A 12,259-nucleotide genomic window follows, 5' to 3' on the forward strand; every position below is an offset into this window, starting at 1 on the left:
AATTGTGATGTTAGGGTGTCAATTTTGGATCTTTACTGCTTTCTCTTATGGGCATTTAGTGCTATAAATTTCCCTCTACACACTGCTTTGAATGTGTCCCAGAGATTCTGGTATGTTGTGTCTTTGTTCTTGTTGGTTTCAAAGAACATCTTTATTTCTGCCTTAATTTCATTATGTACCCCGTAGTCATTCAGGAGCAGGTTGTTCAGTTTCCATGTAGTTGAGCAGTTTTTAGTGAGTTTCTTAATCCTGAGTTCTAGTTTGATTGCACTGTGGTCTGAGAGACAGTTTAAAAAACCCTTCAAAAAATTAATGAATCCAGGAGCTGGTTTTTTGAAAAGATCAACAAAATTGATAGACCGCTAGCAAGACTAATAAAGAAGAAAAGAGAGAAGAATCAAATAGATGCAATAAAAAATGAAAAAGGGGGTATCACCACCGATCCCACAGAAATACAATCTACCATCAGAGAATACTACAAACACCTCTATGCAAATAAACTAGAAAATCTAGAAGAAATGGATAAATTCCTCGACAAATACACCCTCCCAAGACTAAACCAGGAAGAAGTTGAATCTCTGAATAGACCAATAACAGGCTCTGAAATTGTGGCAATAATCAATAGCTTACCAACAAAAAAGAGTCCAGGACCTGATGGATTCACAGCCAAATTCTACCAGAGGTACAAGGAGGAACTGGTACCATTCCTTCTGAAACTATTCCAATCGATAGAAAAAGAGGGAATCCTCCCTAACTCATTTTATGAGGCCAGCATCGTCCTGATACCAAAGCCTGGCAGAGACACAACCAAAAAAGAGAATTTCAGACCAATATCCTTGATGAACATTGATGCAAAAATCCTCAATAAAATACTGGCAAACCGAATACAGCAGCACATCAAAAAGCTTATCCACCATGATCAAGTGGGCTTCATCCCTGGGATGCAAGGCTGGTTCAACATACACAAATCAATAAATGTAATCCAGCATATAAACAGAACCAAAGACAAAAACCACATGATTATCTCAATAGATGCAGAAAAGGCCTTTGACAAAATTCAACAACCCTTAATGCTAAAAACTCTCAATAAATTAGGTATCGATGGGACGTATCTCAAAATAATAAGAGCTATCTATGACAAACCCACAGCCAATATCATACTGAATGGGCAAAACCTGGAAGCATTCCCTTTGAAAACTGGCACAAGACAGGGATGCCCTCTGTCACCACTCCTATTCAACATAGTGCTGGAAGTTCTGGCCAGGGCAATCAGGCAGGAGAAGGAAATAAAGGGTATTCAATTAGGAAAAGAGGAGGTCAAATAGTCCCTGTTTGCAGATGACATGATTGTATATCTAGAAAACCCCATTGTCACAGCCCAAAATCTCCTTAAGCTGATTAGCAACTTCAGCAAAGTCTCAGGATACGAAATCAATGTACAAAAATCACAAGCATTCTTGTACACCAATCACAGACAAACAGAGAGCCAAATCATGAGTGAACTCCCATTCACAATTGCTTCCAAGAGAATAAAATATCTAGGAATCCAACTTACAAGGGATGTGAAGGACCTCTTCAAGGAGAACTACAAACCACTGCTCAATGAAATAAAAGAGGATACAAACAAATGGAAGAACATTCCATGCTCATGGGTAGGAAGAATCAATATCGTGAAAATGGCCATACTGCCCAAGGTAATTTATAGATTCAATGCCATCCCCATCAAGGTACCAATGACTTTCTTCACAGAATTGGAAAAAACTACTTTAAAGTGCGTACGGAGCCAAAAAAAGAGCCCGCATTGCCAAGTCAATGCTAAGCCAAAAGAACAAAGCTGGAGGCATCACGCTACCTGACTTCAAACTATACTACAAGGCTACAGTAACCAAAACAGCATGGTACTGGTACCACAACAGAGACATAGATCAAGGGAACAGAACAGAGCCCTCAGAAATAATGCCAAATATCTACAACTATCTGATCTTTGACAAACCTGACAAAAACAAGCAATGGGGAAAGGATTCCCTATTTAATAAATGGTGCTGGGAAAACTGGCTAGTCATATGTAGAAAGCTTAAACTGGATCCCTTCCTTACACCTTATACAAAAATTAATTCAAGATGGATTAAAGACTGAAATGTTAGACCTAAAACCATAAAAACCCTAGAAGAAATCCTAGGCAATACCATTCAGGGCATAGGCATGGGCAAGGACTTCATGTCTAAAACACCAAAAGCAATGGCAACAAAAGCCAAAATTGACAAATGGGATCTAATTAAACTAAAGAGCTTCTGCACAGCAAAAGAAACTACCATCAGAGTGAACAGACAACCTACAAAATGGGAGAAGATTTTCGCAACCTACTCATCTGACAAAGGGCTAATATCCAGAATCTACAATGAACTCAAACAAATTTACAAGAAAAAAACAAACAACCCCATCAAAAAGTGGCCAAAGGACATGAACAGACACTTCTCAAAAGAAGACATTTATGCAGCTGAAAAGCAGATGCAAAAATGCTCATCATCACTGGCCATCAGAGAAATGCAAATCAAAACCACAGTGAGATACCATCTCACACCAGTTAGAATGGACATCATTAAAAAGTCAGGGAACAAAAGGTACTGGAGAGGATGTGGAGAAATAGGAACACTTTTACACTGTTGGTGGGACTGTAAACTAGTTCAACCATTGTGGAAGTCAGTGTGGTGACCTCAGGGATCTAGAACTAGAAATACCATTTGACCCAGCCATCCCATTACTGGGTATATACCCAAAGGACTATAAATCATGCTGCTATAAAGACACATGCACACTTATGTTTATTGCGGCACTATTCACAATAGCAAAGACTTGGAACCAACCCAAATGTCCAACAACAATAGACTAGATTAAGAAAATGTGGCACATATACACCATGGAATACTGTGCAGCAATAAAAATGATGAGTTCATGTCCTTTGTAGAGACATGGGTGAAACTGGAGACCATCATTCTCAGTAAACTATCGCAAGGACGAAAAACCAAACACCGCATGTTCTCACTCATAGGTGGGAATTGAACAATGAGAACTCATGGACACAGGAAGGGGAACATCACACTCCAGGGACTGTTGTGGGGTGGGAGGAGGGGAGAGGGACAGCATGAGGAGATATACCTAATGCTAAATGATGAGTTAATGGGTGCAGCAAACCAACATGGCACATGGATACATATGTAAGAAACCTGCACATTGTGCACATGTACCGTAAAACCTAAAGTATAATAATAATAATAATAATAATAAAAAGTTGAACTCGGTTGCTTATGGTTACACAGAAGAAGAAACTTGGAATCTGAATTGGGATGGTTTGCATCAGATAATCTCAAAGGTCTCTTTTGGTGATTTTGATTATTTTAATTGTTATCATTACATATCACAGATTTATTCATTCTGTGATCAAATCATGCTTCAAATCACATTACTTGTGAATTATAGTGCAATACTAATATATCTTCTTAATGCTCATGAGTATTCTCTTCTGATAGGAATATTGCAATGTCTGCCACTATTAGTATTTGGACAGTGTTATCTTCCTTTCTCCTCTTCCAGCCTTAAATTGAACATGACAGACAGTTGATGCACTCAAAACCAGCTTTCATTGTTGCCTTGTGTATTTTGACATGAAAACTACCTTCAGGATAAAAAAAAAATTCCCAATTAGAGAGAACAAGAATTCCCTTCAGCCAGGGGAAAACTCTTCCTTACTGTGAGTAAGAGAGTATCAGCAAGAAATGGCCTGTTTTAATGTACTGTTTGACTTTCCCTATTAGACTTTTATTTTTGTAAAATGAGAATTATAGATTACTTTTTCCTCTCTAAGAATTTCACAAATAACAACTTAAAAAGACGGTGTTCAAGTGCTGTCCTTATCACTGGTACTGAAGGAGGAAGAAGATCTGAGATTTGCTGGATTCAATATGTTGTTCAGTCTCTCTTAGATGCCATTTTCTGCTTTTTTGGTGTGTGAAAAGAATGATAATAAATCTGGCAGGCACTTAAAGTTTTAATTATTTGATAATGATAATTAATTGGCTAAATGAGAGATGGATGTAGAACTTATTTGTGAGGTGCACACACTAAGCTTTGTTCTCTTTCTTTGTATTACCCTTAATGGCAGTGAGTAATAGTAAGAACAGTTGCAAGAGCATCAGTGTGTCGTCGATATAAGAATGTCTATGGTTTGAACCTTATTCATCTTATTTAAACAAGACTAGCCCATTGAAGAAAAATAGACATATTGGCTTGTCTTGATTCTGGAATTGATTTACTTTATATTTTCCCACAAATATATATAATTATACTTAGCTGATATTAATTGACAAGATGGATTACAGTGAATTTATACTTAGTGAGATATAAATTTGATTTATTTTGAGGAAGATCAGTCTAGATTAGACTATCATGGAAGCTCTGAGAAAGCCACAGTGTTGTTCCCAGATATTATCTGTAATAAGTTTGCATAGGTTCACTATATCATCAACATCTCATTAAACAAGTTAATTGAAAATCCGTTTTTATTACTTACTATTGCTGTTCGCTGTTTAGAAAACATATTTTAGTAATAAAAACTTTGATTAAAAAGAGCAAAAATGAGTAAATTATGAGTAAATGTAATTGACAGCCATAGTCTTTCAAAACATGAGGTCTCTGGAGGAAGAAAAAGCAAAACTACGTGGCCCCGTGGTACAATGATGAAAAATAGATGTTCTTTATTGTTAGGCATAAATCATAGATGATAATCAGCATCCAAATGATTCAATTCAGTAACAGTTATTTGGCACATCGTGCTGGGTGGTTGCATGATCATAGCAGTGCTTTGTATTTTCAACACTCTTTATTTTCAGAGTGGTTTCCACAGTCTCTGACTGGATTATTATAAGCAGTCCTAGGAGGGAGAAGGGGTTGGTGGAGTGTGAATAAGCACAGAGGTTAAGTAAATTGCCTAAGATATTTGCTACTTGGTGATGGACTAATATAAATGCTTTTTCCATATCTGATTATTCACACCTGCATATTTGAACCTTTGCAGATTCACAGTAGCAGAAATAAATGTCAGAAAAGAAGAGGCATAAAGCTGATAAAAAGAACAGTGAGTGTAGCAAATGATCTCTTGGTTACAGTTTAGACTTCAAGATGTTGGGTTTTTAAATATCACTCTTTCGCTGGGTGCTTAGGTAAACTATTGTGAAATACTTGAGGCCACTGTTAAGTAGTGCCTAAGACCTTAGGCAAATAAGGTCTTTCTGTTCTCATTAAAAACTTTGGAGTTTGCCTATCTTTAATTCAGTTTCTCTAAGATTTCAAGGTTGTTGAAGAAGAAAAATTAGAAATGACTAATTGATTCAAATTAAATATGGTAAATTCATGTTCACAACAGCTAACAACAGCTATTAATAATAACTGTCTATCATACTGCTTGTCGAAATGTTCCTATGTTGTATGCTAAAAACATCTGAATGAAAATAGTATAGTCTTTAAGATTATTTAAAAACCTGATAATCTAATTAAAGAACAAATGCCAAGGTAGCAGTGTTGACATAGAGAGTGGATGAGGCTAGGATGGAAGATAAAAGGAAAAGCAGGTAGTTTTGGTGGCCGTCAAAGGAAGTCAGCAGTGCTAACTCTGTTGACATAGTCTTGTGGAGTAAACAGTGTTTACCAAGAAAGTGTGGCTCTTTTCTTCCTTTGACAGGTGTCTCTAAGCCTGACTTCCAGGATGAAAAAGATTGAGGAGTAGCAAATGATTAAACTATGAAAAGCTTTAGACTTACCAGCTCCTCTGTGTTATTAAAGGCCCTATACTTATTCAACTAATTTGACTGCATAATTAATCTGAAGGATGTAATGTTATAAATCCACTGGCAGAGTTCTTATAGAGATGTATGTCCCATGTCCCTGAATTAAACTTTCAATAATTGTGTGGGCTTTTTTTTTTTTTTTTTTACAGAGTCTCACTCTGTTGCCCAGGCTGGGGTGCAGTGGCATGATCTAAGCTCACTGTAACCTCTGTCTTCCAGGCTCAAGCAATTCTCATGCCTCAGCCTCCCGAGTAGCTGAGATTACAGGTGTGCACCACCTCGCCTGGCTAAGTTTTTGTGTTTTTTGTAGAGATAGGGTTTCACTATGTTGCCCAGGCTGGTCTCGAACTCCTGACCTCAAGCAATCTGCCTGCCTCAGCCTCCCAAAGTGCTGGGATTACAGGTGTGAGCCACTGAGTCCAGCCTAAAGTATTAATAATTGTATTTAATATTTATTGTGTGCTGCATGCCAGGTATATGCTAAATGCTTTATATGACATATCTCCTTTATTCCCACAACTCATTGAGATAGCTATTATTATTATTTTCCTTTTATAGGCAAAGTTATTAGACTTATGGAAGATAGAAACTTGCTAAAATATTTTTAATGCGTGTTTTAGGAGTAGTACATCAAAAATCCACAAGAAATATGAGGTTATTGCTAAAATGGTTATTGCTGTGTAATGCACATGAACATTGTTTAACAGTTCAGGATAGGAATGAAGAATGATGTGATGTATGATGATTAATTTGGTTGGAATTGTTTGCCCTTTTTGTCTTGGTTGTAATAATTTTTTGAACTGAATTTTCTTTGAGCCACCACCTTTGGAATCAGATAGACCAGAATTTGAGTTTCAGCTTTGCCATTGGTTAATTGTTAACTAGTTAACCTTTTTAATCAGGTTATTTAAATGCACTGTGGCTCAGTTTCCTCATCTGGTTTATGGGCATAATCCCTTCCTCCCTCTCCAGTCTTCTATAAACACAGTTAATCCTCATTATTCATGGATTCAATATTTGCAAATTTGACTACTTGCTAAAATTTATTTGCAACCCCCAAATTAATACACTCGATGCTTTCATAGTTATTTGCAGACATATGCAGAGTGGTGAGATATTTGAGTCACCCAACTACGTGAATGAACAAGGTGGCACTTTGACTTCTTATTGCTTTTCTCATACTGTAAACAAGTGTCCTTTTGGTGGTTTATTTAGTGCTATGTGTTTAGCATTTTAGTTATTTTTTGGGGTGATTTTGCTGCTTAAAATGGCCCTCCAAGTACAGTGCCAATGTGAAGGCTAGTGTTCCTAAGTACAAGAGGGCTGTGCTATGCCTTTCAGAGAAACATACATGTGTTACATAAGCTTTATTCAGGCATGAGTTATAGTTCTGTTGGCCATGAGTTCAACATTAACGAATTAACAACATATACTAAATCAGATGTTTTTAAAAAGAAATACACTTAAACAAGGTTAGATATTGATTGGTTGACAAAGGTGATGTGACCAAAGGTTCACAGGAACCTAACCCTGTATTTTCCATAGGAATGACGGTCCAGTATTCATTAATTTAGTGTTTGGGGTAAATTCATATAACACAACTACTGCGAATAACAAGAATTTACTGTGTTTGTAAAGTATCAAGCATGGCACCTGGTATATACCAAATATCCATTATATTCACTTTCAACTTTATCGCTCAGTTTTCCTTCTGACTTCATGGAAACACTTGGGAAGAAAATGGGAATATTCTTTATGATTTTAATTAACAGGGCAGTGAACACTCCGAAATGGCATCATTGTATTTAGAAGACAAGCTTCACAAATGCAATCTTTTCTTTTTTAGCTTTTAGAGTTCTTCATAACAACATATCATAAAATATTACCTTTTATTAAGTTATAGATAATCAACTTAAAATACCATTTTGGACACTAAACTGTCTTCCAAGATAACTTTATTTTATTAGGAAGTCAATATTTTTATCTTTGTGGGCAATGCAGTTTCTGTTGCAACTATTCAACTCTGCCATTGTGGTGTGAAAGCAGCCATAGATAGTAGGTAAATGAATGATCGGGACTGGGTTTCAATGAATCTTTATTTACAAAAGCAGGTAGTGAGCTGGATTTCCCCTGCAGGTTGTAGTTTGCTGACCTCTGATTTAATGTACTGTAGGGTCTTGGTTTATGATATTATTATTTATCATATTAGGCAAATGTCTGATTCTGAGTTTGCTAGAAGATCCATAGACCATTGAAAATACACAGTTTTCCATAACTGTGTTTTTCTGTTGGTTGTGCTGGTAGTGATAATAGCTTTAATGAGCATTTGTTATATGCCAGGCACTGCACTAACCACCTTATACTATATTTTATTTTCTAAGTATGGTCACAGGATTCTTGGGGTGTCACTTCACCAGCTGGAAACCCCTGTGGTCAGTGGCGCCTTTGCCTGAATTTTGCTCAGGCCCACCAGGCTTGTTCTGCTCCTTGGTCTGGCAGGCTGCATTTGGCTCACTCTACTGGCCTGGGTCCCACGCTGGCCAAGGGCTAGCCAGGTGCAGAGCGGCAAGGGGTGTGGAGTGAGCATGGGATTCGGGCTACCATGCACAGCCAGGCATGACAGCTGCGGTGGGGTGGGCAACTCCAGGTGACAGCATGGGCACTGGTTCCCTGCGAGGCTGCAGCTGAACCAAGCATGCCACAAGCAGCTTCTGTGCTGGCACCGGGGAATATGGTGGCACCCAGAAGCTTGGAGACAGAGCCCCAAAGAGGCTGTTACAGGAACTACAGAGCCCCAAAGAGGCTGTTACAGCCTTGACTTGGGGATCTCCCAGGTCTGGTATCCCCAAAGGGCCACAGCTCTTCTCTCCTTCTTGTCACCTGCAACGTGGTAAGCAAGGGGCATGTTTCAGCCCTATTTGTTACAACTCTTTTAGCCCCACCATTTGGTGGTTGCTGAGTTCTTGTTCTTTATCCAGGAAGAATAAGGCATGCGGACAAGCGGAGGGTGAGCAAGGTGAAGAGGAGCTTTATTGAGCTACAGAACAGCTTAGAGGAGACCCACAGTGACTAGCTCCTCTTCATAAGCAGGGTGTCTCAGCTACTGTTCAGCTCTCAGCAGAGAGGGGACCCTGGAGTGGGTAACTGAGTCCAGGGCTTTTATGGATCTGGGCCTCAGCCAGCCAGAGGGAAGAAGTGCGTGCTGATTGGTCAATGGGCGGCCATGGGCAGTCCGGGTGGGGGGGGAAAGCACCACAAGTTCCCATTCTGGCCCACTGACTGGCAACCCAGCCCCCAGGCTTCAGAGCCTCCCTGGCTTGAAGGTGGGGCTTTGTGGGACCCATCCCCTTCCATCCAGGAGCCTCTATGCCTCCTGCCACTGTTCTGGGCACCCAGGCTGTCCGGTCAAGGAGTGCCTGCAGGCCAGTGCCAAGCTGCCTTCAGCCCCTGCCCCAGTCTCTCTCCTGTGCTTGTTGGTGGCCAAAGTCTGGAGGAGGCTGAGGTGGCAGGAGGCTGGTATGTTAGCACAGTGCCCAGGCTCAGCCCCAACCTTGCTCTCAGATTGGAAGGGGTGCCAGGAGTGGGGAGAGGCCAGGCAGGGGGAGCAGACATCTCCAAGCCTGTGGGGGAAGGGGTTCTTCCTGGGCCCCTGAGAGTGCCAAGACACCCTGGTCCACAGCCATGGCTTGGGTAGCTGTAGCTGTGCTCAGGATGGTGGAGCTCCTGCCTGCTCCTGGCCCCCAAGAGCACAGGGAAGCGCGAGTCTGCCTGGGAGGGCGGAGTTCTGCCTCCTCCCACCCCAATGGCTCCATGGAACCTGCAGCCTGGTCCGCACCTCCCCCACAGTAGCCGGCTTCATGGCAGTGGTCATTCCAGGCTGGCTGCCACTGCCATCAGTATAGCCCTTAAAGGTACCTGTTGTGATTGTTATCTCATTTTTTAGAGACAGAAACTAAGGCCTAGAGAGGTGAAATAACTCACTCAGTGTCATAGAATTAGGAAGTGGTACAGCCTCCTCCTAGGACAGTTTTGACTATGTAGCCAGCATGCCACGTTCTTTGCATAATCTTTTTTTATTTTCTCATGTTTTACTGATTTGGGGATGTTGATTTGAATGTAGAAGTTCATTGTACAGCATCTTTAAGGTTTTCTCAAGGAAAGCATTTTATTAATTCAGTGAGTAAGTAGATGTGTGTGGATTTTAGCTCTAATTCTTTAATTAGTTTTTAAAAATCAGCTTATTTTTATTTCTGGCTGAGTTTTCTAATGTATTCTAAAAGAGAAGAATCTACCTAAATGTGAGACTTTGCTGCTTTACACTCTGCTGGGAGATTTGTTTTTCTTCATTGGGTAATTTGGAGTTCTCATTTTGTTCTTGTTTCTTTAATATCCTGATTAAAGGATTAGAAAGCCCTTTTCCAGGTTGAAGTCACTAATACCATCTTGCACAGAGCCATGTACTTGGAGGATGTTGATTTGCATTTGTTGAATGAATAATAACTTAGCCTTCTTTTTTGTAGTGTGTCAACTATTCTTCACATTGTCGTATCTAGTATCTTTGGGTACAGTTCTCGGAGTCTGCAGAAAGCTTGACATCAGAAATAAGATGTAGGTGGTAGAAATGACTAGGTTGGTGTGAATATTGAAAAAGTGGGCTCATGGTTTCAGAGTGGAGATAACCTGTTCAGCTATTGCACTGCTTTCCTGTTTCCCTTTTTATATTTAGTTGTCACTCATTGGATCAGCATTTTATTTGGACTTAGTATGTGCCTGATACAGTTAGGAATCCAAAAATAATGATCCTTGTTTTCTTAAAGCTCAAAATCTCACATCAACTTATAAGTGGTCTTAATATGTGCTTATCCACTGATTAGCATAAATTAAGTGCTTTAATGGAGGTATTATAACAAGTGCACTGTAGGACCATAAAGGGAGGTATAACTGACTGCCCACTGGGCCAGGGGAAGGGATCTGTGATGAAGTGAGTGGGTTTTGAGTTGAGAACAGGAGTGTTCTATGTAGAGAAGGTAGGATTGGCCAACATCTCTGGGAAAGAAGACCACAACAGCAGGAGAGAAGATTAAATATTTTGGGAATGATAGGAATTCTGTTTTGGCTGGAAGAGGGTGGGGCAAGAGTGAGCTTGGAAAAATAGGTTGGAACCAGATTGTGAAATGCATGTAGTGATAAGGGGAACTTGAAAGGCTCTCATTAGAGTGTGGCACAATCAGAGTTTTATAAAAATAATTCTGGTGACAGCATGAAGGGGAGGAAATTGATTGGAGGGTAAGTAATGGGTTGTCCATTCTTCTGCCTTCCAGCTTTCTCCTGTGCTTCTGGAGAGTATCTAGAAATGAAGAACCAGGTATGCAGTAAGTGTGGTGAAGGCACCTATTCCTTGGGCAGTGGCATCAAATTTGATGAATGGGATGAATTGCCGGCAGGATTTTCTAACATCGCAACATTCATGGACACTGTGGTGGGCCCTTCTGACAGCAGGCCAGACGGCTGTAACAAGTAAGAATCCAAAGCAGCCTTTGGCTCTTAACTGAATATTTGAGAAGAAAGTAGTTGCTCTTTTCCAGAAAGAAGATGAGGATAATCTTGGTACTGTTTGTGGCGATAGATAAGCTAATTGCAAAGAATCATGTTTTTTGGACAGTCATTGCAATGAGTTTTCATGAGGTTAAAATCATTGCCCTCAGGATATAATAGACACTGTATGCAAAAATGCAATAAAACTGTTAGAGAAGCAAATCAATTTTCTCATATTTATAACTACATTTAAGCCACTGGTGTTTCTACTAACCTTTTTCTGATTTTTAACAGATACTTTCAGGTTTTTTTCTTTTCCTCTGACAGGAAGAATTCATAACCTTCATTTAGACACTTGATTATCTCCTATAAAAGAGAGTGAGTTAAGTACCTAAGGTGGAAAGCACCTTTGCTTAATTCCTACCTCTCTTATAGGGGATTATTAGCTTTGCATATGACAAAGCTGGAGAAATGTTAAACTATTTTGAAAAAGACAAAACAAAATGTTTGTCTTTGAGCTATATCCCTTCCTGTTCCCTTGTATTAATTATGTAACTTTCCTTTCATATGGATTTGCTTAGGAGAATTCAACTTTAGGGCTCTGACTACCCCCTGACAAGAGTAACCTCTCAGGAACCCCACATTTTTACCATAAGCTAAGGATGCTGGGGGAATTATTTAGCTGTGTTGAAAGGCATATTCATTCCCTCTCTCCCTTCCTTTCTTCCTTCCTATCACTCTAGCTGTCTTTTTGCCAAACGATGCCAATTTCTTTATTTTAATCTCTCGATAATAGGATTATTTCCTTGAGAGAGTGTGTGTTTTAAGTAAAAGAGTTCCTTAGAGGAAGGTACTAGTAGGTTGTTGTGGGACCTCAGATCTTT

The 12,259-nt window shown here is 39.6% G+C and overlaps 1 protein-coding gene across 7 annotated transcripts in view; it reads left to right on the forward strand.

Moving 5' to 3' along the window:
- Positions 1 to 12,259, forward strand: part of ELAPOR2 (endosome-lysosome associated apoptosis and autophagy regulator family member 2) — a 245,149-nt gene that overhangs the window by 105,504 nt on the left and 127,386 nt on the right. For 5 of the 7 annotated variants that reach the window (XM_058425164.1, XM_032761192.2, XM_032761191.2 and 2 more), the window contains one exon: positions 11,162 to 11,357. The exons of 1 other annotated variant lie outside the window; for it this stretch is intronic. In XM_058425164.1, coding sequence (XP_058281147.1) covers positions 11,162 to 11,357 — 196 coding nt within the window. Of the gene's footprint in view, positions 1 to 5,072; positions 5,132 to 11,161; positions 11,358 to 12,259 lie in introns of those variants that run through there. One more of the 7 variants, XM_058425168.1, reaches the window with a different exon arrangement.

Source organism: Hylobates moloch, unplaced genomic scaffold (assembly GCF_009828535.3).
Source record: "Hylobates moloch isolate HMO894 unplaced genomic scaffold, HMol_V3 SCAFFOLD_1, whole genome shotgun sequence".
Taxonomy (NCBI): Eukaryota; Metazoa; Chordata; class Mammalia; order Primates; family Hylobatidae; genus Hylobates; species Hylobates moloch.